Here is a 24005-nt window from a genome sequence, read left to right as displayed (position 1 = left end):
GAATGTTTCACCTGAAGGTAAAGTTCAAGTTCTTTCAGTGGAGGACATTTCAAATGGTTGTTGTGCTGTGAGCGATAAAAAGAATAAGAGCAGGAATCTATCGCATCGGGCAGCGTAACGCAGCCAGTCATATACGTTGAAGGGACCGGAAGGACAAGGCTTCACAGTGATGCTTTGGCGGTGACGGTTTCACTAATGTCGCAATCGGAGAATGCCTTGGTGTCGTTGCATCGTAATCTGCAACACCTATAGCAAGTGATGTATTAAGTATCTGATGCTAACTGTACAAACACACAGGCTAAGTATGTACACACCGCTTGGAAGTTTATATACATGTCCTCTTACAGACACATGGCTATCATGGGCACAAAACATAAACCGATTTTTAAATAGAAATTTCAAGTGTCATACTTCAATTGGAAGTACAAACCAACCATGTAATCTGAACGTCGTACAGAGAAACACATAACGGTCCTAAATGAGCATACGATAATTCATAAAACCTAAAACATTCTAATTATATTACTTTAGATATCCGACTACTAGCAATCGTCTCGCACACGTGTGCAAAACATGAGGTATGTGTATGCTAAGTAGATCAAGTAGAACTCAAGACGTATGATAGGCTATGTACACGGGGGGGGGGGGGGGGGGGGGCCACTATGAACACACATGCTGGTTAAATGCCTGCAGCATATACACTGCAGTTCGTCTAGCGCTAGAACGAGAGCTTTTCTCTTCTTTTCTTTGTGTTGTGGTGGATGGAAGGCGCCGCCGCCGCCGCCGCCGCCGCCGCCGCCGCCGCCGCCGCAGCCGCCGAGGTTACAGAGTCCTGGTTTTGGGGTCGGGGGCCTCGAAGGCCGGGTGCTGAGCGGCGGGGGAGGGCGCCCCGGGGAAGGCGAAGACCCCGGCGGGGAGGGGTGCCAGGAGGCTCGGCCACTGCGTCACGCAGAGGGGCGAGGACAGGTCCAGGGGGTAGCTGGACCGGCACCCTGCGGCGGCGGCGGCGGCGGGCTGGCTGAGCGTGGCCGAGGAACGCCGCTCACCCATTGGCCAGGACTGGAGGAGCTGCTGCTGCTGCTGCTGCTGCCGTCCCCGTGCAGGATCTAAGGCCGTCCTCGGTGGAACCTGAGGACGGCCCAGAGCAGCGCGGTTACAATCACATCGACCGCGCAGACGCTTCCGACGCGGTCCTTTCACCTGTTTGGGTCCTGCGTCGGGTTTTAGTGCGCGGACCAATCACAGCCCTTGCTGCCGCGTCGACCTCGACGGAGGGTTACAATTTTTGGGAGGCCGCGCGTCAGGCCCTTGCGGTGGACGCAAGGACGTAAGGGGTCCGCAAACCCCCTTGCGTTGCGTCGACATGGAACCATAACTAAGCCTTAAAGTTCCCCCTAGTTCACCTTCACCATAACACACACGTAGTAGCTACTACCACGCGTGGTGCATATAGGACGGCTGTAGGACGAAGCTGGGAGTAGGGCTCGTTGTTCTTGCACATTGTAGCAACACCAACACATTCATTTGAAGCTCATTCATTACAGCAGGAGTTTGAGGCGCTATAGACTGCCCAGAGCTGACAACAATATGTATGGAAGCTGCTTAATCCATTAGGGTCGTGAACCAGTATGTTAAAGAGTGCAGGCTGGAAATGTTTCTACTTTAGCAAACTGTTAATTGTTAGGGTGAACGCATCGGTTTACGACCACTGGTTTTACTGATCGTCTGTTTATAATTCCTGTTGTTTTATATGTTCCATGAAGACGACGATCAGTCTCCACTCTGTGGACAATGAAACGTCTCTCTGTCCGTCTATCATCAACATCATTCATACGCGCTGACAGTGATCGCCTGGTGAAAACATGCCTGTCTGTCCAGTGTCTGGGTGTGGACCATGTGTGCAGAGCAGACGTGCTCCTGGGTGAGTCTGAGGGAGTTGCTGCGGGGTCTCTGGGTGACCACCAGCACCTCCTGGGCCCAGTTGTCCATCAGCAGCTGGAGCTCATCCGTCAGGCAGCCCTCGCTGATGCCCATCCAGGTCCCGCAGTAGCTGGCCTTCTTGTTGTTGCTGTTGTTGACCTGGGACTGGGCCAGGCCCACCACGGGCTGGTGGGGTGGGGGCGTTGACGTGGCTGCCGGCTGGCCGGGCGGATGGCATGACGCCCCGGGCCCTGCTCCAGACCCTGGATACGCACATGCGCACACACACACACACACACACACACACACACACACACACACACACACACATTCAACCACACCAGACACACACACACACACACACACACATTCAACCACACCAGGCACACACACGCACACACACACACACACACACACACACATACATGCACACAATCAAACACACACACACACACATGCACAGGCATGCACACACACACACACATACAGGCATGTGCACACACACACACAAACCACAAGCACAGACAGGGGAAGACATACACGCATAAACACATAGGTGCACACATATTGATTAGTTTCCTCACAATTATTAGTGGTGAAAAATTTGTGAAAACTTTCTCAAAATAAAGTAAGACTACATACTGCCCCGTTCCTTGCCGAGACACAACCGTTTGAGTGTTGTCCCTGTTGGAGGAAAAACAGCAAGAACTTTAGACAAACACAAGCTAACGTACAGCTGGTATTACAGGTATTAGTCACATAAAAGGAGGGGGCAACGGCCAACAGAGTTGTTAAATCAATTGGTTAGACATGATCACTACGTAAACTATGGGAAGGTTAATTAATACTCTTTATTTAGAATGAACAGGTTACTAAAGGTTCATGCAGGAAGGACCAAGAAGGAGAGAGGAGGATAGAGGTTCCTGTGAAGCAAATCACCTCGGGCATGCTTCTTGACTTGCACGTCAAGAAGCATGCCGTGTACTCTATTATTAATGGTAATATTTATCTTAATTCTAAATGTGTTCCTGTACAGCTGAGACTTGACTCATCTCAACCTCAAATGGGGTTTAAAATAAACGTCTGGAGTATGCAATGTCTATACAGCAACCGAATGATTTTGAAATATTTTAGTAGGTGTGAAATGAATGACGAATCAGCTGTACGAGCAACTACATATCCGATGCAACAAAATATATCCAGCTTGTTTGAAAGAAGAGAGATAGGAATTAGGAAGGGAAAGGCACGAGGAAAGCTAAGGGGAAAACCAAAGAGATACAAACAGATGGACAGAGACACAGGCCCACTGAGAAATCTAGCTCTTGGCTTGCTACTCGATTTATGGGTCACTCTCTCAGATGGTGGAGGGTTATTAGACCAGCCTGGGAGTGAAGAGAAGAGGGCAGAGGGCACCAGAGTCAGAGGATCATACGTTCACGACAGACAAAAAAATCACACAACGTAACATCCAATCAAAAGCCATTTCCGTGAATAAAGGCCACATCAACTCAACGCACAGTTCCTTTGACCCACTGACGCAAGTCTTCCTCTGCTGATCAGTATCAGTCACTGTGGTAATGTAGTAGCATTAGCTCGCATACAAGTCAAATCTGCAAGGATACTGTCACACTTTGCGTTGATGGTCTCATTTGCCTTTAGGTTCTACAAATACAGCTCGGCAGGTAGCATTCAAATCAAATTCACGGCTTTAACACGTAACTAGACACTTCCATCACATCATCATTTTGTTAAGTCATCACTTAACTTAGACAAACAAAGAAAAAAAACTGTTTAGTCTCCTTGCCACATACACAGTGCTGGGCGATCACCTTGTCCGCAGGGAGGTTGCGTAGAGGTCATCTCACCATGGAGACCGGTGTAAATATTATCCGACGACAGGGAGCCCTTGAGCGAGCAGGGCTGCTGGGTGTGCACGGGCTCTGACAGGGGGCTGGGCAGGTGTCCGGTGCCAGACTGAGTGCGGCTGTGTGTGGGGAGAGAGACTTTGGCCGGAGACCCGTTCAAACTCACCGCCGGTTCACCTCCACCTGCAAAACGTAGCAACGTGCCCAGATAAACACACACACACACACACACACACACACACGTTTCTGCAGAGATGTCATTCAGGACATTGTGTTGTACGCAGTTATGCAATGAAACACGCACGGTTGAACAGGGCGCGCGCACACACACACACACACACACGTGGCAATCGGAGCCCGACAAGTCAGCAACTTCATAGGCAGCGTTATAAAAATAGATATTCAGACATAGCAATATATTGACAACACGCCCACATGATTTTCCTAATAAAAGAAGGGGATTCGAAGGAAGCAAAGTAGTAGAAAGGATTTTTTTTCTTGTGAAATGTTTTTTTCTCATGCCAGTGGCCTCCAGGAGAAGATAACCACATGTTTACCCCCTTTTCTTCTTTCCTTCTTCTTTTCCAAGACTTGGAAGGTAATCTCTTCTTCACTGTATACTATTATTTAAATGAACCCATCAAGTCTCCAAAGGGGTTGGATTAAAGACTGGTGTTTCTTTCTGGTGTTTCGTGTTCTTAACCACGCTCGCTAAAGTAGACCCAGTAAAATAACACATTTTCATCTTTACCATAGGGATGAAAAGTACAACTTGATTGTGTATGGAAAAGTGATACTATTGGAGACTTTTCTGGAGTCCCAAAGAGGCAAGAGCTTCTACCCGACAGTTAAGAGAAGAATTCAACCTAGTATAAGAGATATACAAGGTTATAAGAGATAAGAGTTGTCAGATTGAGCTTGCTAGGTTCTTGCGTCTTAACAGGGAGATTGGTAAGCAGTGACTGAAATCCAACACAGGGGGAATGCAAGTGTTATAGGGTTTTTATAGAAAACTCTTGCACACACACTGCACGCACACACACACACAAACACAGACACACACAAACACACACAGTCAATGTTACTGTATATTCTTAGCGGATACTTACTGGCTTTATTACTGTCGCTCATTTTAGTCGTAACGTTTTTAAACTGCTGCACCAGGGGGCTGAGGAGTTTTCCAGCTTTGAGTTTGTGCTTACTGGACTTCCTCCTGCGGCCAGCGGGGGGCGCTGTGTGCACATGGCCGGGCGGAGGGTTCTTGCCAAGGCGGTGATACAGCAGTTCTACTTCTCCCCTCTGATTGGCCTGCAGCTCAGAGATCTCCTTCAGATGTCTGTGTGGGGGGGGTGGAGCCACAAATAGAAACTCATGATCCATGCTTAAAAAACTATGATAAAGACGAGGAATACTACAAAACGGGAGGAATGTCAGCAAAGCGAGGACGGTGGCTTTATTTATACAGCACCCCTGAACAAAAGCAGAAGCTTTACATAATCAGGGGGCAGGACGCTTAACGCATGCACGCGTTCTAGAAGGGAATCACGTTGAGGTCGAACGTTGGGGGGGGGGCACTCACTTCTCCCGCAGCCTCTGCAGCTCCCTCTTCATGTCCGACTCCTCCATCTCCGAGTCGTTGTCGCTGCTGGCGTAGGCGGAGCCCGGCATGCCCGTGCGCCGGCCGGGCGAGTCGGAGCTCTGCACGCTGCTGCTGCGGCCGGGCCGCCGCAGGAAGGCCACCGCCCTCTTCATGAGGTCGCTGCCCCGGCGCTCGGAGCGCGCGTGGCGCGACGGCGTGGCGTGGGCCAGCTTGACCGGGCTGCTCTCGGCGCCCGAGTCCGAGGACAGGAAGCGGGCGTGCGCCGTGGCAGCGGCGGGCCCGGCGGCGCCGGCGGTGGCGCCGGCGGCGGGGGAGGTGAGGGAGTGCGGGATGGCGGGCCGCTTGGCCAGGGGAGGGGGCGTGTCCAGGTAGAAGTCGGGCGGGGCGGAGTAGCGGCTGCTGCAGGTCCTCTGCGTCAGGTCGTCCTCGGCGCTCACCACCGAGAAGCGGCCGATGCGGGTGGCGGCGGCGGCGGCGGCGACGACGGCGTCCCCGCCGCCCACGTCCGCCAGCGCCGCCCCGCTCCGGCCGCAGCCGCCGCCACCGCCGCCGCCGCCGCCGCCGCCGCAGCCGCCGGGGTGCGGCGGCGAGGCGGCCACGCTCCAGCTCCTCAGCTTGACGTCCCGTCTGGGGACGACCTCGGGAGCCACGGGGATCATCTGCTGCTGCCGGGACAGACGGACGGGGACGGGGACGGGGGGGGGGGGGGGGGGAGGAGAACGTCAGGAGGGAGGGCGGCGGGGGGGGCCCCGACGACAAAACACCGTGTGAAGGCGACTTATGCACGCGTGGTTGTACGTCGACGCAGCGCAAGGGCCGTTTAGGGAGCCCTCACGACCTCGCGGACCCTCCGTGCCTCCGCCTCCCGATTTATTTTTGGGAGGCGGTCGCAGCGAGGGTCTGCGATCGGTCACGCTAACGTAAACCCCCCCGACGTGAACCCGACGCAGAACCAAAACAGGTTCCCGGTTCCCCGGCTGCGTTCGCAGCGGCCGCGCGGTGGTTGCGTTGCGTTGCGCTGCGTCGACGTGGTAACCGTTAAACCGACGCTTGTTGTTCCCGTCCCGCCCCGTACCTTGAAGCGGCCTCTGGTGCCGCAGCAGGAGGCGGAGTGAGGGACGTGTCTCCGCGAGAGGGGAGCTGCAGGGGGCGGGGGGGGTGGGGGGGGGGGCGGGGTTACACAGCACTCAGGGTTTTGAACGGTTAAAAACACATTTATTCATTCATTCCAGGGGATGTGATTGGTCTGTCCCACGTGCGGTGAGGTGGACGAGTGGACGCTTGTACGTACCGCAGACTGCCGAGTCACTCAGGGTGCTCAGACTGTCCATCCTCTCCGGGATCTGAGGCTGAGGGGGGGGGGGGGGTCAGAGGGAGGAGCGATTAAGCCAGGCTAATAAACGACTGTTACCGCTGACAACAGGGAGGACATGGCGCCCGTACATCCAACAATTAAGTACTGATGTGGAAAGTAGTGCGATGACGTATCAGACAGCATCCCGTCTGTGGCTTTAGGGTAAGCTCGAATCTTTGACGATTCCAATCGTTCCGTATCACACCGCGCCTAACTTGAACTTTAGTTTATTTATATATGAAAGCAATAGCATAGTTCACTGAAGCCTAAAAATATGTTGGTTGCTGGAGAGGGTGGAAATGTTGTAAAGCAATAGGCACACGGTGAGTGAACTCGATAGTAGGTTAAATTGCCGGCGAACCAAGCTACCGTCTCTAGCCTTCTCTGTGAAGGACGCTACAGTGTGTTGCATAGCAACCGCCGCTCACTTTGCAGGTAGCCAGGAGGGACTACTTTTTTGTATTCGTTAAAAAAACGAATTTTCCGACTTTCTCGTTTTTTCAAAATTGAGGGTGTCTATGACTTTCATTTCGCCATACTTACGTAACCGTTTTATAAAAGCAATAGATCACGACAGGCTGTGAAATGTCCTCATTATACCACAGTTAAGGAGGTCGCTGTCCCTCCACTGCGCGTCGGGACGGACAACGGCCCTTAACTGTGGTATAATGAGGACATTCCACAGCCTGTCGTGATCTATTGCTTAATTAATGGTTGAATCGGTGTGTGTGGTGGACCAGTGGGACCTTCCATTGGGGCGGTGGGGTGCCAGATGTGGTGCCATCCCAATGGTGGAGCCATAAACACGATGCAACTGAGACTGCGCCTTCCCTAAAGTAAGCTGTGAAGGATCCTGATAAGCCAATTGGTTATTTTGAAACCATGCAGAAGTCTGAACAAAACAAGGAACAAACAAATCATTGAGCAAAATGTAACAAAAAAACACGATTGGACCATCAGTCGACAATCAGTCTGGCCAATGAGATTCGACTACGGTTTCAATCGTAACCCCCGACGACGGGCCCTGCTACGGTTTACCAGCTGTTCCCCGGCGCGGTACCGCCCTTCTCCCATGGGCCCCGGGGTCCCGGCGGCGCTGTCGGGCCCGGGGGGCGACTGGACGTACTCCGTCCCCGACCCGGGTGTCTCGGCGCTGGTCCCCGACGGGTACATGGGCGCGTACTCCTGGTACAGCAGGTTCCTCAGCTTCTCGTCCAGGGTCTTGATGGTGCTGTCCACGAAGCCGCCGCCACCGCCGCCGCCGCCGCCGCCGCCGCCGCGGCCCACCCGCCCCTCCCCGTCCGACTCGCCGGGCCCCGCCGGCAGCTGGGTGGGGGGCCCCGGGCTCTGGGGCAGGGAGGAGCCTTTGGCCCCCGCCACGCTGGAGAAGGGTTGGTGGAGGACCACGGGCGGCTGCTGCTGCTGCTGCTGCAGGGGAGGAGGAGGAGCAGCTGCAGCACAGCGCTCCACCTTGGCCGAGGAGGAGGAGGAGCAGGAGGCGTAGGAGAGGGGCGCGGCCGACTCCTGCGGCGGCGGCGGCGGGGGCTCCGTCGCCCTCACGTCCAGGGACAGGGGCATGACCAGCGGGCAGCAGGGCACCTCGTCCACCATGGAAGCCGCGCACGCCCTCTCCTTCTTCTGCTGGGCGCCGCCGCCGCGCTGCACCGGGGACCCGGGCGCCGCCGGTGGCGGCGGCGGCGGGGGGGGGGCCTGGGACTCGTCCAGGGGGGCCAGCGAGGCCAGCAGGCCGCCGGGGGGCTGGGGGATGAGGGTGAGCTGCGCGTGAGGCTCCTCCGACTGGAGCAGGGGCGGCGCCGAGACGGGGGGAGACAAGGCGGCCAGGAGGAGCGGGTCCGTGTTGGACATGATGGGGGGGCTGCAGAAGGCGTAGCCGTCGTAGATGAAGCCCCCGCTGCCCCCGGACATGGTGGAGGACGAGCCGTGGCGGCGGCCGCCCTCGTCTGGACGGGACGAAAAACGAGTCCCGACGTCAAAGGGATCGGAAACATCACGGAGACACGGGCATAAGAAACATCAACCCCCTTAAAGACACGAGCGGTCGTGGTTCTACGGTCCCCCACTGTAAACGCCACGGCAGATGAGCGTGCTGCTGCCATATGGATTGTAGCTCATTTAAAGTGAATTGGTTCAAAAAGTGAATTGGTTCATGACGTTAGTTGGTTTCACTGAGAGAAGACACACGAAGAGAAGTTGCCTTTTTTTACTTTGTTTACTCCCCCGGAGTTAACGTGGCCAATGAGGTATGAAAAGCTATTTTTATGTTGAATAATCAATGTGAAAGCATAACTGATGGTGAATTGAGTTGATTGCACGTTATGCATATTTGTTCAAATACTAGTCTCTGTGAGAATATTCTTGTTTCTTTAACACATGTGATTTCTGTTGTTTTTATTTAGTTCTCACGGCCTGCGTGGTGGCGTCTTACAAGACACGACACAGCTAATAAACGGCCCCCGTAAAAGAAGAACGCCTTGTGTCTGGTGATTGGTTAACTGGAGAGGGCTACATGAAGACGGAGCCGTTTGCCCCGTTCAAGGTCACCTCTGGCGGTGGCGGGCCCCGGGGGCCCCCCGTCGGCCGGCTGGGTGGCGGCGGAGCTCCCGGGGGTGGTGGTGGCTTCGGAGGCGGTCTCCTGGCTGGATAAGGGGGTCTCCTCCACGGGGCAGATTATAAACCAGCGTTTGCCTGTATGGAGAACTGGGCAGTCAAGAGAAGACCAGGGGAGTGCGTATATCAGGACAGGGTCTGGGTGGAAGATCGGCCGCAGGAAGGCAGCCGGCCAACATGCAGTGAGCACAACAGGTCCGATGACACCGAGGAAAAACACAATGCGTGAATTACCATTCTGCTGATAGACCGGCTGGGACACCCCGGGAGGCTGATTCTGCAATAGGAAGACGTAATTGCTGTGTAAGAGAGTCACACTTCATTCAAACAACACAACTTAATGTCCCTCGCTTTCTCTGACTGAGTCTCTCTGCCTCTCTTTCTCTGTCTGAGTCTCTCTCTCGCTCTCTCCCTCTCTCTCCCTCTCTTTCTCTCTCTCTCTCTCTCTCTCTCACCTCACTCACTAGCCCTTCAATCTGGCCCGGTTGGGAACTTCCAACCGATGTGGAGACGGTTTCTCCTTCCATGTCCTCATTCAGCATGTCTTCGGCTTTGTCCACAATGTCCTTCAGCTGGTCAATGAAGATCTCCTTCTCTACGTTTAAGATGAAGCCATTTTCTACCTGAAAAGAAAAACGTAAAAAAAAAAATGGACTTACTTAAAAAAAAAAAAAAAGGTTCAAAGTAAGTGATGCCGCTACAAAATAAATAGGATCTGCTGATTCTCCATTTTTTTTTTAAATGTAATCATTACAGCTTTAGTATTTAATGCATGCTTCATCCTGCGTACATAAGGCTCGATCCAAGCTTACCTGTAGCGACAGCTACAGGTCAACTCCAGGACCAAACTGAAACCACCAGAGGTGAAAGGTCAAATTGACTTAACCATAAACGTGGCGATTTCCTCCGGAGCGTCGCCGTCCAGATCAAACTTGAACGTCACCATTTTGTGGTTGTGCGTCTCCAGCTGGCACTCCACCATTTTGTCCCCCTTGTTCACCACCTACAGGCAGGGAGGGAGCAGACCCACCGTCACATGACAACAGGCGGCAGCAGCTCAGGAGGCAGAGCGGCGTGGGCCGGTAGCCGCAAGGTTGCGGCCTCCCGGTTCGATCCCCGGCTCCTCCTGGCTAGAGTGTCGAGGTGTCCCCTGAGCGAGACGCCCTCACCCTGACTGCTCCCGACGCCCTGCGTGGTCGACTCCGCCGTCGGCGTGTGAATGTGTGCGTGAACGGGTGAATGTCAGGCAACGTTGTGAATCGCTTTGGGGCGGGCCGCTTACAAATAAGGCGTTTACCATTTACCAGGTAACACATCGCCGGAGGACTCACGTTCAGCATGCTGAGCTTCGGTTTGCTGATCTTCTCCTGGCGGGAGCGCGTGCGGGACGACTTGCGGTGGTGCTTCCGGTGTTTTCCGTCGGCCCGCCCGCCGCCGCTGGCCAGCCCCTCACAGCCGTCGCTGGTCTCCTTACCCGACGCCACAGAGTCAGAGTGGACGCTAGGCACACACACACACACACACACGCGCACGCGCGTGTTAACGCACAACGTTTATATCCGCTGCGGCTTGGCTGTTAGAGTGAGATTTAAAGAGCTGTTTGAGTGTGTGCGTGTGTGTGTGTGTGACTGTGTGTGAACGATTGGGCCACACACCTTTCATAAGCATAATTGGGTAACAGTATTGGCTTCTCTGGAAGCACTTCCTACGGATAGAAAATGGTGAAGGACAATAAACAATACTACACTGCAGCTCACTCTATATAGCGTGCAATAAACTGGAATACGATGTATAGGGGAACATAATCACATTTGCAACATGGTGCTTTTAATGCAGTTAACGGCTAAAACAGATGAGTTGTGAATGCGAATATACAGTCGATGCTGTGAGAGACCCAGATTAAGAGCTATATCTTTACCTCCGCAGCCGTCTCTGTTTGTTGGGGTGCAGACGCTGATGCAGAGTCGAAATTTTGCTGAGTTGCAAGCAGGGCCGCATCAGGAGCTTGGGGAATAGTCTGCATGCCAGCTGACTGAAGAACTGGAAGTGGTCCTGATGCGGGGGCAGCTTGTTCAACAGCTAGCTGAACAGACACTGACTGTTCCCCCGGACCTGCGGCTACGGAGACCAGACCTGGGCCCAGGGAGGACGGCTGACCTGAAGCACAATATGCGCTAGGGCTTTGGGTTGTGACCTCCACAGGATCTAAAATGGAAGTTAGCATAGACAACATGGGGCGGCCACCGTTGGTCTGTGGGTGAGTCAGAGGTAGGGCCGGGGCTGCGGAAGGCCCCGGTGCGAGGCCTTGAACCGGGACGGAGGCGGGCGGCGGGGCGTGATGGTGGGGCAGGGCTGTGCCGTGGCCCGGCCCTGGAGCTTGCGCTAAGGCTGGGGCTTGAGATGCCACCTGGGCGGAGGTGGCCTGGGTCGGGGCCTGGGCAGGGTGGTTCATAGAGGACACGGCAGATAGGTCCAGACCGGCTGCAGCAGCTTCTGCCTGCGGACCACTCCCCCAGGCGGGAGGCTCCATGGCCAGCGTCGGGGGCTGGTTCTGAGCCAGACCGTGAACATGTCCCCGGCCCTCCTGGGTAGGAACCGCTTGCATCTGGAAAACAAGCCATTGTTTAGACATCTTTATGAGCGGAGCCAGACGGTGTTAACCTCTATGCTGCGTTCCAGGGGATTTCAACCAAATCACACTTTGAAGGATGGGAGTTGGATTGAAATCGGGCGAAGCCAGCAAATGGGGACAATAATGGTTTGACAGCATCTCCATCCAAAGTTACAGTGTTTTGCACGTAAAAAACGTGTCGCATACAGAGAAAGTAAGACAAATAATGAGAGGAAAACCATCGCCAGGTTCCTGGATAAGCGTGTGCCCGAATCTAGCAGATTCTACAGGTCTTAACCCCTTTGCGATGGTGGTACCTGAGTGACATATTCACCTTGACAGGCGGCTCTGCCCATTCCTGCTCAGGGTTGGGGGCGGGGTAAAGGGTGGGTTGCACCTGGGAGAGAGGCAGGGTGTGGGTGAGATGGAAGGGGCAGAAGTTGTGCTGGGGGATGGCGGGGTACCCGTGGTCCCCCCCGGGCCCCGCGGGGGGCGTCGGCGCGGGGAGACGCGGCGGGGGCACCCACCCGGACACGGACACGGGGGTCAGCGGCGTGCCGAGCGCTGGCGTGTCCGGCAAGGCGGCGTTGAGGATGAGGGGCAGTGAGGGGGGCGGGGCCCTGGGCGGGTAGTGGCAGGCGCTAGGGGGCATGAGGGGGGTGACGGGGCGCATGTAGGCCGATGACAGAGGAGTGGGGGGACGGGAGGGAGGCTCGTAGCCCAGCGTGGGAGCGTTAGGGTATGGCGAGGGAAACTGAGAAAGAAAAGGGGAAAACGATGTATAATATAAAGAACATAAAGTAAGAAGGCAACATTCTTATGAAAGACATTCAGACCCTTGAGTCGTTCTCTAGTTAATCCTAAGGCCGTCTTGTGGCCCCTGAATATCCCTAGTCACAGTATTGATCTGAATAACAAGTCTCAAGTGACACCATAACACACCTGTGGGTTCAGATGCAGAGGAGGCAGAGTAGGATCGGCGTTGGAGAAGGGTAGGGAGAAACTTGTGGCCATGTCAGGAGGACTGAGGTGAGATATTGCCTGACCAGCGGACGGCTGGATGCACAGGAGATATAAAGCATGGACAGCAGAGGGACAAAGAATTAAAGCCACTCAACAGGCGAGACATGTAATCATTATGCAATACGTAATATGCTTATGTTTGATGTACGTGATGTATTAGGAAACCACTTTGGTATCAGGTCATGACTCTGGTAGTGCTTTAACAGTCTGGGAAACTTTCTTTAACCATTAATTAACTAACGATATGAATGTTTTCCCACAAAATATCAAAATGGTCAACTGTGGATGATGCTCTCTACAGTTCATGAGCAGGTCAACGGAGGACTGTGTGTGTTTGTGTGGCTCTGTGGGGCCGGCCCCGGGCCCCCGCCTGTGGCCCCGGGCCCCGGGCCCCCGCCTGCGGCCCCTGGCTGCTGGTTCTACCTGGGGGGGGATACCAGTTGTTTGGACATGATACTAAGTAAAGTTCAAACAAATGAGGGGGGGAGGAAACACAAAAGACAACATTAACGACATCACAACCAACTCATCTCTGCTGTGGAGAAACCACAACGCACACAACACACACAACGTCTCCCCCACCGCCACATACACAACGCACACAACACACACAACGTCTCCAGCACCACCACACACACAACACACACAAACACACACAACGTCTCCCCCACCGCCACATACACAACGCACACAACACACACAACGTCTCCAGCACCACCACACACACAACACACACAAACACACACAACGTCTCCCCCACCGCCACATACACAACGCACACAACACACACAACGTCTCCAGCACCGCCACATACACAACGCACACAACACACACAACGTCTCCAGCACCACCACACACACAGCGCACACAAACGCGGTGGTGGCAGAGCAAATGAATGCTGTTCCACCACCACTGCATACACTCACACATAGAAATCACACAAAGACACACATTCACACACATGTGCACAAACCAATACGGATTAATGCACAAACCAATGAAGCCATATTAACAAAGCTTAAGTGTTCCTACTTATGAAACCATATGAAGGTGGAGCAACGACGCAGCCTAACAACATTTGAATCTGTGTATCCGTCCATCTACTGCATGCCAATGTGACCTGTCAGACTCCTCCTACCTGCTCGTGGCCGGGCCGGGCAGCAAGTTGAGGTTGAGCGGTGGCGTCTGCAGGCAGGTAGCTTTGTGCTCTGGGTCTACTCTGGTATACTGACGGGCCCGGCGTCGCTGGAGCACAAACGGCTGTCTGTCAGGAGCACAGAAGAGCCGGCCTCAGGGGTTCATTCATGTACGAGAAGAAAGGACCGCTGGAGAGAAATGCTCTCATTTAAAATACACAATCAGTTTGTCACAAAGCAGGACACAAGGCCTATCTCCGGCCCTTCAGTTTATGGTGTCAGGCCAAGGCTCTGAGCTGTCTCCCCTCAGAAGTTCTGGGGCAGCGGGGCAGTGGCACCTTACCAATTACCATCAGAGACAGCACGACTTATTAAATCATGTGGGAAGTAATGGCGAATGAAAGCCCATCCCTATTAGGCAGAAAGAAGGCAGTTCTGCTGAAGAGTTATACAATGTATCTTTTCAATCTGACACTATTTGAGTGTATGCTAGCTCCTTGAATGACTTATGTATTGATGTTTATAATTGAAATGTCTGCGGCGCGTGGTATTTACAACTCCTGCCCAGGGACTCAAGAGGAGAATTTGCCTCATAGCTTCTTTTCCAGTGCAATAAATACGCGTTCACCTTCCTAGTGAAAAAAACAAATGCAACATTTCTAAATAAATAAAAGAGTAATACTGTTACAGTACATTCAGCAGCACAGCAAATGCAGAAAGTCACAACGCCAAGTGGCTCAGCATTTTAAGACGGACAGGCCTGTCAACGTGGAAAGTGTTTCACTCTTTGCAATCAGTGAGGCCACGCATGGATGATTGACACCGTTAGTTTGTTAGTCGGCGTCTGCTCCTAATTGCCCTTTTCGATTCCACACCACTTCACACTGTCATACACTTGTTGATACCATTACACCCACACACCCATCAAAACAAACCAACTTCAATCTGTGGGGTAAACAGTGGGGAAGTGCATGCTCGGTGAGTCAAGGAGCAGGGACAGCAGGTGTTAAGCAGGTGTTAAGCAAAGCAGGTCAAAAATCAGCATACAAAATCTGCAAGTACACAGAGCGTCCCCCACGGCCCCCAGTCTGCCGCATTAGGCTGTGGACCGGACGTACACGGCGGACACATAGCAGCCTTCGCCCCCGCCGCTGGCGTCTCTACGCTTACCGTGGGACCCGGTCTGCCCTGGCTGCCGCACGGCGACAGCTGACCCTGGTCACGCTCCTCAGCTAGACGGGACGTGCCGCCGTCCCCCTCGCGGCTGTGAGCGGGCCGATGCGCGGCCCCCATTTCCAGCGGACTCATTGAGCTGGTTCTGCCGCGTCTCACGATGTTCCGGAGACGGTGATGAAGGAGGCCCAGCCCCCCGTCGCCGTTCACACCCGCGTGGCCGAGGTCCAGCCAAGGACCCGAGGCGCTGCGCGAGGGCGAAGTGTCCGGGGACGCTGCCAGGCTGGCGAGAGGCAAACGTCCAGAGGTTGCCGTCGACGTGAGCGTGGGCGACGCCGGTGAGTCGGTGGCAGGGTTCTGGCAGAGAGAACCGGAGCGCTCGCGCTCGTGCGCGAGACGGCCCTCGTCCGCGAGACGGCCCTCGTCCTCTGCCTCGTCCTTCTGGAGGAGGGACGCGGCGCGGGCCTCGCAGCCGTCGGGGGAATTTGACCCGCGCCGGGAGCTGAGACGCGACCCAGAGGGACGCCTTGAGGGCACCGGGCCCGGGACAGCATCGCACTCGGGAAGGACTGCAGAGTCATAACGGCAGCAGGGGCGGTGGTGGTGAGGGTGGTGGTGAGGGTGGGGAGGGTGCATAAGAGATGAAGGCAACGTGGCACCAGGAGATCCACAGATGGCTTCGGAGCCGAGGCTACTAGCGAGCAATGTGTCCTTCTGGGCTTCTACGCTGGCTGCGTGACCCCGACCCCTGCCGGGATGGAGGTCGCGGTGGGGGGGAGGCTGCATAGGGAGAGACATTGTCCGACATCTTGAGATGTCAACCAATGGGGCACTTCCACGCGTTAGGCACGGAGTGCTCTCATTGGGGAGGGGAGCCCCCTGGCATGTATCGGACTCACCGGGACGGAGCTGCTAACGTGAAATTCGGCAAAAGAAAAACGAATGTGCTGTTATCTCACGCAGTCGTGGACAGAAAACCAAAAATGAAGGGTATTCACCCCAAGGGCTCAATCACACTTTGAGTACACACAGACTGAGAGTGCAGGTACTCACTGTTGGGGACTGGTAGGGCCCCGGGGGGCCGTGCAATGCAGACGGTTGGTAGGCTACTTGGAGGGGCTGGCTGTTCTGCTGGTAGGCTCCCAGGTGCGGCTGCGGCTGCGGCTGCGGCTGCGTGGAGGCCGGTGCGTAGCTGTCGTGCGGGGGCTGTGCCGTAGGCGTCGGCAGGGCCTCTTGTTGCATGTGATCGGGCAGGGACGGGGGGCTGTACAGCGTCTGGACGGCGGGCTCCGGTAGGGACGGGTAGGCGCCGGCCCTCTGCTGACTGTCCTCCAGCGGCACGGCGGCGCTCACACCGCTGTCGGCTGGAGCGGCACCAGAACGGTAGGCAGAAGAAGACAGCTTACATTAACACGGGGACACACACACACACACACACACACACACACACACACACACACACACACACACACACACACACACACACACACACACGGGGGATGTAGAGGAGACAGGATGAAGAAGGAACGGGAATAAGCATTTTCCAATTGTAATTCAGATCAGCTCCGGGATGATGACTCATAGGTTCATCAACGTTGGTTTCCTTCCCCAGTGGTTCCTTTCTGTCTCAGTTCTCCTCACGCAGAATAACACGACGATGACGACGACCTGTCATTCTGCATCCACTTCGCAGCCCGCAGCACTAACTGACCATTAAACACGTCCTTAATTATCATGTATCCATCACAAAAACAGATCCAACGGCCCTAATCAGCTTACGGTGCTTAGCGACTTAGCCTGGAATGCGGGTCTCTCTGTGTGTGTGTGTGTGTGTGTGCGACACACAACGGCGTCTCTCACATGCGATGGACGCAGCGTCCGGCACCACGTAGCAGACGGCGACCGGTGGCTCCTCCTCCGGGTCGCAGTCCGCCGCGCCCGCCGCCGCCGCCGCCGCCGCCGCCACCGCCGCCGCCCCGGGCCGCACGGGGGCCGCGCCCGGCACCTGCAGGACGTCCGCCGCCTGCCGCTTCTTGGCGGGCGGCTCCCCCTCGCCGGGCGCCACGGTCCGCTCCCGCCGCCATTTGATCAGCGCCACGCGGTCCCGGATGGACTTGGCCACGATCTTAGCGTCGCTCTCCAGGAAGAAACCCGACTCCACCTGCAGGACAGACGCAGGGTTTAAAAGCCGTTACAAGCCGTTTTTTTTTATTTAAAATCTGCCTCTTCTGACATCACAAGTGGGCGTGTCCACCGCCCTAGATGTGTGCCGGGTAGATCAGTCTACCGGCCTGCCCAGCGGACTGTAGCAAACGTTGCTCCTCTAGCCGTCAGACGTCCAGGTGGACAACACGCCCACTTGTGGGGCCTCGTCAGAAGAGGCAGATTTTCAAAACGGCTTGCAGCGGCTAATCACACTCACACCTGGTGGTGTAACATGTCAACTTTGATTGACGTTGGTTTATTGACTTTGGTTTGTCTGAGAACGTAAATTAGGAGCTTGAATGTGTTTCCGTTATAGTTCCCGATTGATAACGATACTCTGGATGAAATATGGATTGCCCTGCAGTTTACCAATCTAGAACACGGGATGTCTGCCCTATGCCACTCAAAATGTTTAAGGCTACTGATCAATCCACTCAGTTGACTTGAGCTGATCTGGTTTCAATCAATGGAGGACATGGCTCGATCACATTAGAGTCGGCATGTCCTCCTAATTGAGTCCCAAGGCTAAAAGGCCGGAATCATGATTAACTCACACGCAACCATCTCCCTTTCTAAGGCGGAGGGTGTAAACCTCCGCCCCGCTGTTTCTCCCCCCCCCCCCCCCCTCAGGGTACGCAGCTGGAGCCGCTGTGTTTACCATCTCCTGAGCAACTCCGTCCGGGACCTCCGTCTCCAGGTCGTAGCTGAACTCGATGACGCCCGTGTCCTTGTACTTCCCCTTTAGCTTCTTCGGGTCCTCCACCCACAGCTTGAGGGCGATGGCCGACTTCTTCCCGTCGTCCTCCTCCGCCAGCTCCACCCTCACGCCGGTGTCCTCTGCGAAGAAGGCGTGGTTCAGGAGGTCCTTGATGGAGTATCTGTGGCGGGCGTTTTTTTTTTTTGAAAAACAAACGTCGACACTTAATGAGGAAACGCAAAACAGTGGAAATGAGACCAAAATACGGGCGTGACAGAGCCTTGAGCCTGCAGAGGAAATCTGCCTGTGTTCAGGACGGCCACAATTCAAATGAGAGGGGACACTCAGACACACACGCAACACCCCCCCAACCGACATTCAAATGACATTCAAAAAACGTTCGGGTCACTCACCTCTCCTCCCATCGATGACAAATGCATTCGCCGATTATTTCCTTGATCTCCGGGTCGCTGACTTTACAGTAGCTGGCGGGTTTTACTCCCTGAAGTGACACAGAACACGACATAAAACACGTGTTTGTGATCCGTCATGTCCGGTCACAAGTTAGCAGGTCAGCATGTAACCTGCGCCCAGTGGCTGGCTCCCGTTTGAGGTGTCAGATATCTTACAGTACAGACTCCAAACAAAGGCCTGCCGTTGCAGCGCACACACCCACAAATGCACAAAAGGAAACAAAAACGACTACGAAAAACCACAACAGCAGCCCGATGACTTAAGTTGAGCTCGGTGTGTTCAAAAGAGTCAACAACAGTCAACAACAATAAGAGGAGTGCTTGAGTGACAGTAGACCTTGTGTACTCACGCTGGTGACTTTGCGGTAGATCTGCGCAGCGTTCTGGCACTCAGAGTAGGGGTACTCGGAGGTGGCCATCTCCAGCATGCACATCCCAAAGGCATAGACGTCCACGGCCTCGTCGTAGTGCTCCTCGTACATCTCCGGGGCCATGAACTCCGGGGTACCTGGGGAGCAGAGGGGGGTGGATGAGGCAGACTGTTGGAAGGAAATGATTCACCTCCTTTTTCTGAAAGCCTGAGGCTTGGTTGATTGCGTTATTGGATTTGCGCTCTTTGTGCAACATTCTAAAGATTTGTATTTTTCTTTGGTCTATAATCTTAAAATGTTTACTGTTCCTGGTGATTGTTTTGTATGCAATCTGTCCGCTTACTGTTTCAATTCATTTGAACAAATGTATTATTATCATTTAAAAGGATCTAGTTATTTTTAGAATTTTTTTTTTTTCTTGATTGTTATTCCGAAACAACAGATACATGAAAAACATTGAAATGTGAAATCCTGCCAGGAACCTGCAGAGCATGCATGTAACTAGCAAAATCGATCGCTTCCATGGCGGAAAACAGATCCTTCTCAGGTTTCAACTCAAAATCATCAAATATTCAACACGTGTATAAGCCAGCTGAGCTCCACTACTGATCCTACTACTACTACGGGATACTAACCGATGACGCTCTTAGCGAAAGAGGCCCTCTTAAGGGTGGCCAGGCCCAGATCCCCTATCTTGACGGAGCCCGTGGGGCCCGTGATGAAGATGTTGTCACACTTGAGGTCCCTGTGGATGATAGGAGGGGTCCGGGTGTGCAGGAAGTGGAGGCCCTTCAGGATCTGTCTGCACCAGCTCCTTAGAACCTTGGGCTTCATCACCTTGAAGCGCTTCAGATACCTGGGAGAAGATGCATCGGAATTAAGTAAGGTGTGTTAAGATGCTATGGTGGTTTATGAGAGAAAGCGGGCTAGAGAGAGAGGGAGATAGACAGAAAGTGAGGGAGAGAGAGAGACAGAGAGAGAGAGAGACAGAGACACACAGAGACAGAGACAGAGAGAGAGACAGAGAGAGAGGGAGAGAGAAAGAGAAAGAGGGAGAGAGCGATGGAGGAAGCGAGAGACAGATAGAGTGAGATGGGGGAGAGAGAGAGGCAGGGAGACAGAGAAAGAGGGAGAGAAAGACTGAGAGAGACAGATGGAGAGAGAGATGGAGAGAGAGAACGACGCAATAAAACATTAATAAAAGTGTTTGCGAGATCGAAGGGGCCCGTTACAGGCTCTTATTTAGTTATTTAGTGTCTTTAATTCTTACGTTTTAAGTGTCCCTGAGGTCATGAGCTCCGTCACCAGGACGATGCACTTCTTCCCTTTCACCGGGGACTCCCAGAAGTCGTAAAAGCGGACGATGTTGGGATGCTGCAGTGCTTTCAACATCTCCGCCTCCTCTTTGAACCTCTGCCTCTCCACCTTGGAGAGCTTTCGTTCCTGAGACATTAAGAAGACAGGAGAAGGGGGATACAGTAATTCACTGAGCCACTCTCCGTTCACGCCATTTCCTCATATGGCTTCTCACACGTTTCTCAAACCACACCATTTGTCGTATTATTCCCTTCACGATTTGTCGTGAAGGGAATGCTGTTAAGAGACCGAAAATTGTTCGGGTGAACAAACATTTCGTTGCTTCGGCGTTTTAAAGCTAAAGGAGGAAATAATAATAGTTGCGATGAGTGAGGAGAAGCCTTAAAAAGTGTGACGTGTGTACTGTGTACTTAGTGGGCCGAGCTCTGTCAGAGATTTGACCGTACCGTGTTGATAGTAAACACCGGCCAGGCCCTGAAGCAGGCCTAACGTAGGGGACTGAACTGTGTACTCCTCGTATTACGACCGTGTACTGAAAACACTCACCTGCAATAACTTTGTGTTGTACTGGAATGTAGAGTGTATAGCTATGGAAAATATATTTTAAAATATAGACATGACCCAAGAGTGCAGCCTAGCCGGAATTTGACAACGTTTCACACACTTCTGTTACTACAAAGGAACACCTTTGTAGAATAACACAGCTATTGCTGGTTGCATTACATTATATATTATAATATTATGTATATTATTAGTATGTATAATGTACAAATATGTGAAAAAGGGGAAAAATTCTATATTTACAGTAAATTGCGTTTCTGGATTATTAGATTTGGTTTGAGAGCGTAATCCTAGTAAACAGCATTAGGTTAGATAAACGTAACACAGCCTGATCAATATCGGGGGCCAGCCTTGACCGAACTGTCGTATAAATAGAAAACCGCTGACACCGAAGATCCTCCACATTTCTGTTTCTCTTTACTCAGCAGGGCTGATACGACCATCATCTCGTGACCCTAAAGACGGCAATAAAACCCTGCGCGCTGGCCCCCTCTTCACCCAGCCTTTGCGGGGAACCATGAGTGTGCATATATTTCCTTAAGATGTCAGTAATAAGCATGCAAATCCTCTTCTTCTACGGCTCCTCGCATTGATCATTGCAGAGCGATGGAGCATCATGTTTCATTTCCTCACTAGGGCTGCAGCTAACGCTATGACTACTTTGCATAGCATGTATCTTACAAACAAATAAGACAATGGGTGTCGCACAACACAAAACATGTCACCCTGCTGTAGCTGCTCCAGTGATACATGTAGGGCAAAGGATGTTTGTTCAGAGGGCTGGGTGAGAGCCACTGGTGGAACAGGGTTTCAAAGACAAATAAAGAGATGACACGGGGTGGACTGGCTATCTGATCTGCTTCTCTAAGCAGGGTGTGGCCATAACAGGATCCCACAAGCAACACATAATAACTTGTTTGTGTTTACACATCATAAAAGGGAAGGGGGGGGGGGGGGGGGGGATGAGATTTGTGTGGCGTTGGGGATTACGATCCAGCGCTCCAGTGCTTAGGACCTCTTCAAACCCTGCGGTCGTCTTTAAACCACCGTCTAGCAGAAGCCCGGGCCCGAGCCCCTGTCCTCGTGTGACCTGCACTCTCCCACACCTTTTGGTTTGGCTCCCACGATCGCCGACTGCAGATTGTTGCGTCAGCAGCAGCCTTGCCCTCCCCAGACATATCTCTGCACCTTTCGTGAGGACCCCCCCGTGGGATTGGCCTCGCATTTAGTCATACAATTAGCTCATCACACCGTCTAAGTAGTATATAGATCTGTGCTGTAGAGATTTTACCATCAGGCCAATTACCCCTGAGTCATGCTGGGTCGAGTCCCACCGCGGGAGATCGCTACCTGATGATTTAATCGGATAATTAAACAACCTAGTGGGTCGTCTGTCGTGGACTCAACAACATTATGAGGAGTTGATTTTATGACGATCTTTTAAACCGCATCTTCTTCTTTATTTCTTTGACCCATAATGGCTGCCATGCTTTTTGCTTTGTCTCGGACACACACACTCACTCACACACACTCACACACACACACACACACACACACACACACACACACACACACACACACACACACACACACACACACACACACACACACACACACATGATGCATCCTTGCCACAGGACATGAAATACAGTACAAGTAGTGTAGTAGTAGTAGCAGCATGTAGTACAAGTGCAAACCATTTACATTGTATGTTCTGTTGTTTGTTTAGTTAAAGGTAACTGTATGATAAATACAATCTGAACTGATCAAAATCAGTGCTAATATCTGTGCTAAATAAATAGAGAAGACTTCCTTATTAGCATCAATTGCCCAAATATGACTACTGCTGTTTCTTTTTATTCAGTTTGGATTTATTGGAACTGTGGTTGAAGGGTTGCATGTTGAACCCCCCTTAACCTTCAACTTAACCCTTTCAGACACTTTAAATTCATATAAGTGTACCCGTGTCTTTCTCTATGACTGCTGTGACAGCTCATGTTAGTTATAATAGCCTGGATCAGTATTATTAAGTGTGTGTGTGTGTGTGTGTGTGTGTGTGTGTGTGTGTGTGTGTGTGTGTGTGTGTGTGTGTGTGTGTGTGTGTGTGTGTGTGTGTGTGTGATATAATGGAAAGTGAAGTCCAGTGTACCAGGTTGCTTTTTAGTTATGATAGGGCCGGTGTGAGTCGGTGACATGAAGAAAAATGACCACCCACCTGCAGCTCACACCACGCCACCTCCACCCACGTGTCAGTGTCAAGCCCCTTGTAGACCGTTTTGAAAGACCCTCTCCCAAGTTCAATGTCGAACTTGAGGAAACGCCCTCCGGGTGAGGTGGACACGGCTTTCATGCCGGCTTCCTCCTCATTCTCGTCACTTCCTGCGGTGACATCCGACGGCACGTCTCCCTTGTTGTCCCCGTTGGAGACGTTGTCCTCGTCCGTGTTCACGCTGTCCGTGGCGCTCCGACTGAGCGCCACCGGTACGACCACCGCCAAGACCTCTGTCTCAGCCCGGTCCTCCTGGGTGGCCCTGAGGGTCTCAACCACCGTCCTGTTGCTCCGAGTTCGATCCACGATGGTGCGCAGGTGGATGCTGAGCACCGGGCTGCTGTGGAGACTCTCCGTCTGCTCGGGCTGCGGGTCCTCCGTCTCGGAGAACCACAGGCTCCGGCGGATGAACCGCTGCCGGACCATCCCTCGGTAGTCCGCGGCGGGGTATACCGTGGGGTCGCTGGACCCCCGCATGGCCTCGTTCTGTAGGTTAACGTTGTAGTCGGCCGCCCCATTCTCGTATATATGACCGATGGCGTTTGCATTTTCGTCCGAATCCAAATTTGGGACCGAGGAAAATGTGGATCCCAACGGCGCGTCCGTGTCGTCCGCCGACTCCATCCGTGTAGTGAAACCTCAAACGCTTACCGGAAACATCAAGCCTCACAGCCTCCTTCCAGGCATAGGAGAGTATAAGCTCACCTTATGCTTGGCTAATAGCGCCTGCATCACCTGCCGGGGGATGACGCAGCTTTCTCACATGTGACAGACTCAACCTTGATGTGATATCTTGAGTCTT

The 24005-nt window shown here is 53.3% G+C and overlaps 1 protein-coding gene across 1 annotated transcript; it reads right to left on the bottom strand.

The window, feature by feature from the left end:
- Nucleotides 1–822: 822 nt before the first annotated feature.
- On the bottom strand, nt 823–23827 carry wnk2 (WNK lysine deficient protein kinase 2; the record flags this gene model as incomplete). Its single annotated transcript, XM_084464483.1, has 29 exons — nt 823–1128; nt 1912–2183; nt 2563–2604; nt 3204–3302; nt 3750–3968; nt 4895–5121; nt 5365–6044; nt 6461–6525; nt 6677–6734; nt 7778–8700; nt 9302–9457; nt 9602–9644; nt 9823–9990; nt 10254–10370; nt 10699–10867; nt 11286–11419; nt 11679–11972; nt 12313–12732; nt 12921–13034; nt 14140–14265; nt 15308–16090; nt 16364–16674; nt 17171–17471; nt 18174–18393; nt 18626–18714; nt 19036–19193; nt 19692–19912; nt 20327–20499; nt 23150–23827. 29 exons carry the CDS (start codon nt 23825–23827, stop codon nt 823–825), a joined length of 7566 nt encoding a protein of 2521 aa, XP_084320609.1.
- Between the last annotated feature and the right edge of the window lie 178 nt (nt 23828–24005).

Source organism: Micromesistius poutassou, assembly GCF_964030765.1.
Source record: "Micromesistius poutassou genome assembly, chromosome: 2".
In the NCBI taxonomy this organism is placed as follows: domain Eukaryota; kingdom Metazoa; phylum Chordata; class Actinopteri; order Gadiformes; family Gadidae; genus Micromesistius; species Micromesistius poutassou.
The sequence above is the reverse complement of the archived record's forward strand: the minus strand, read 5'-3'. Positions and strand labels throughout refer to the sequence as shown.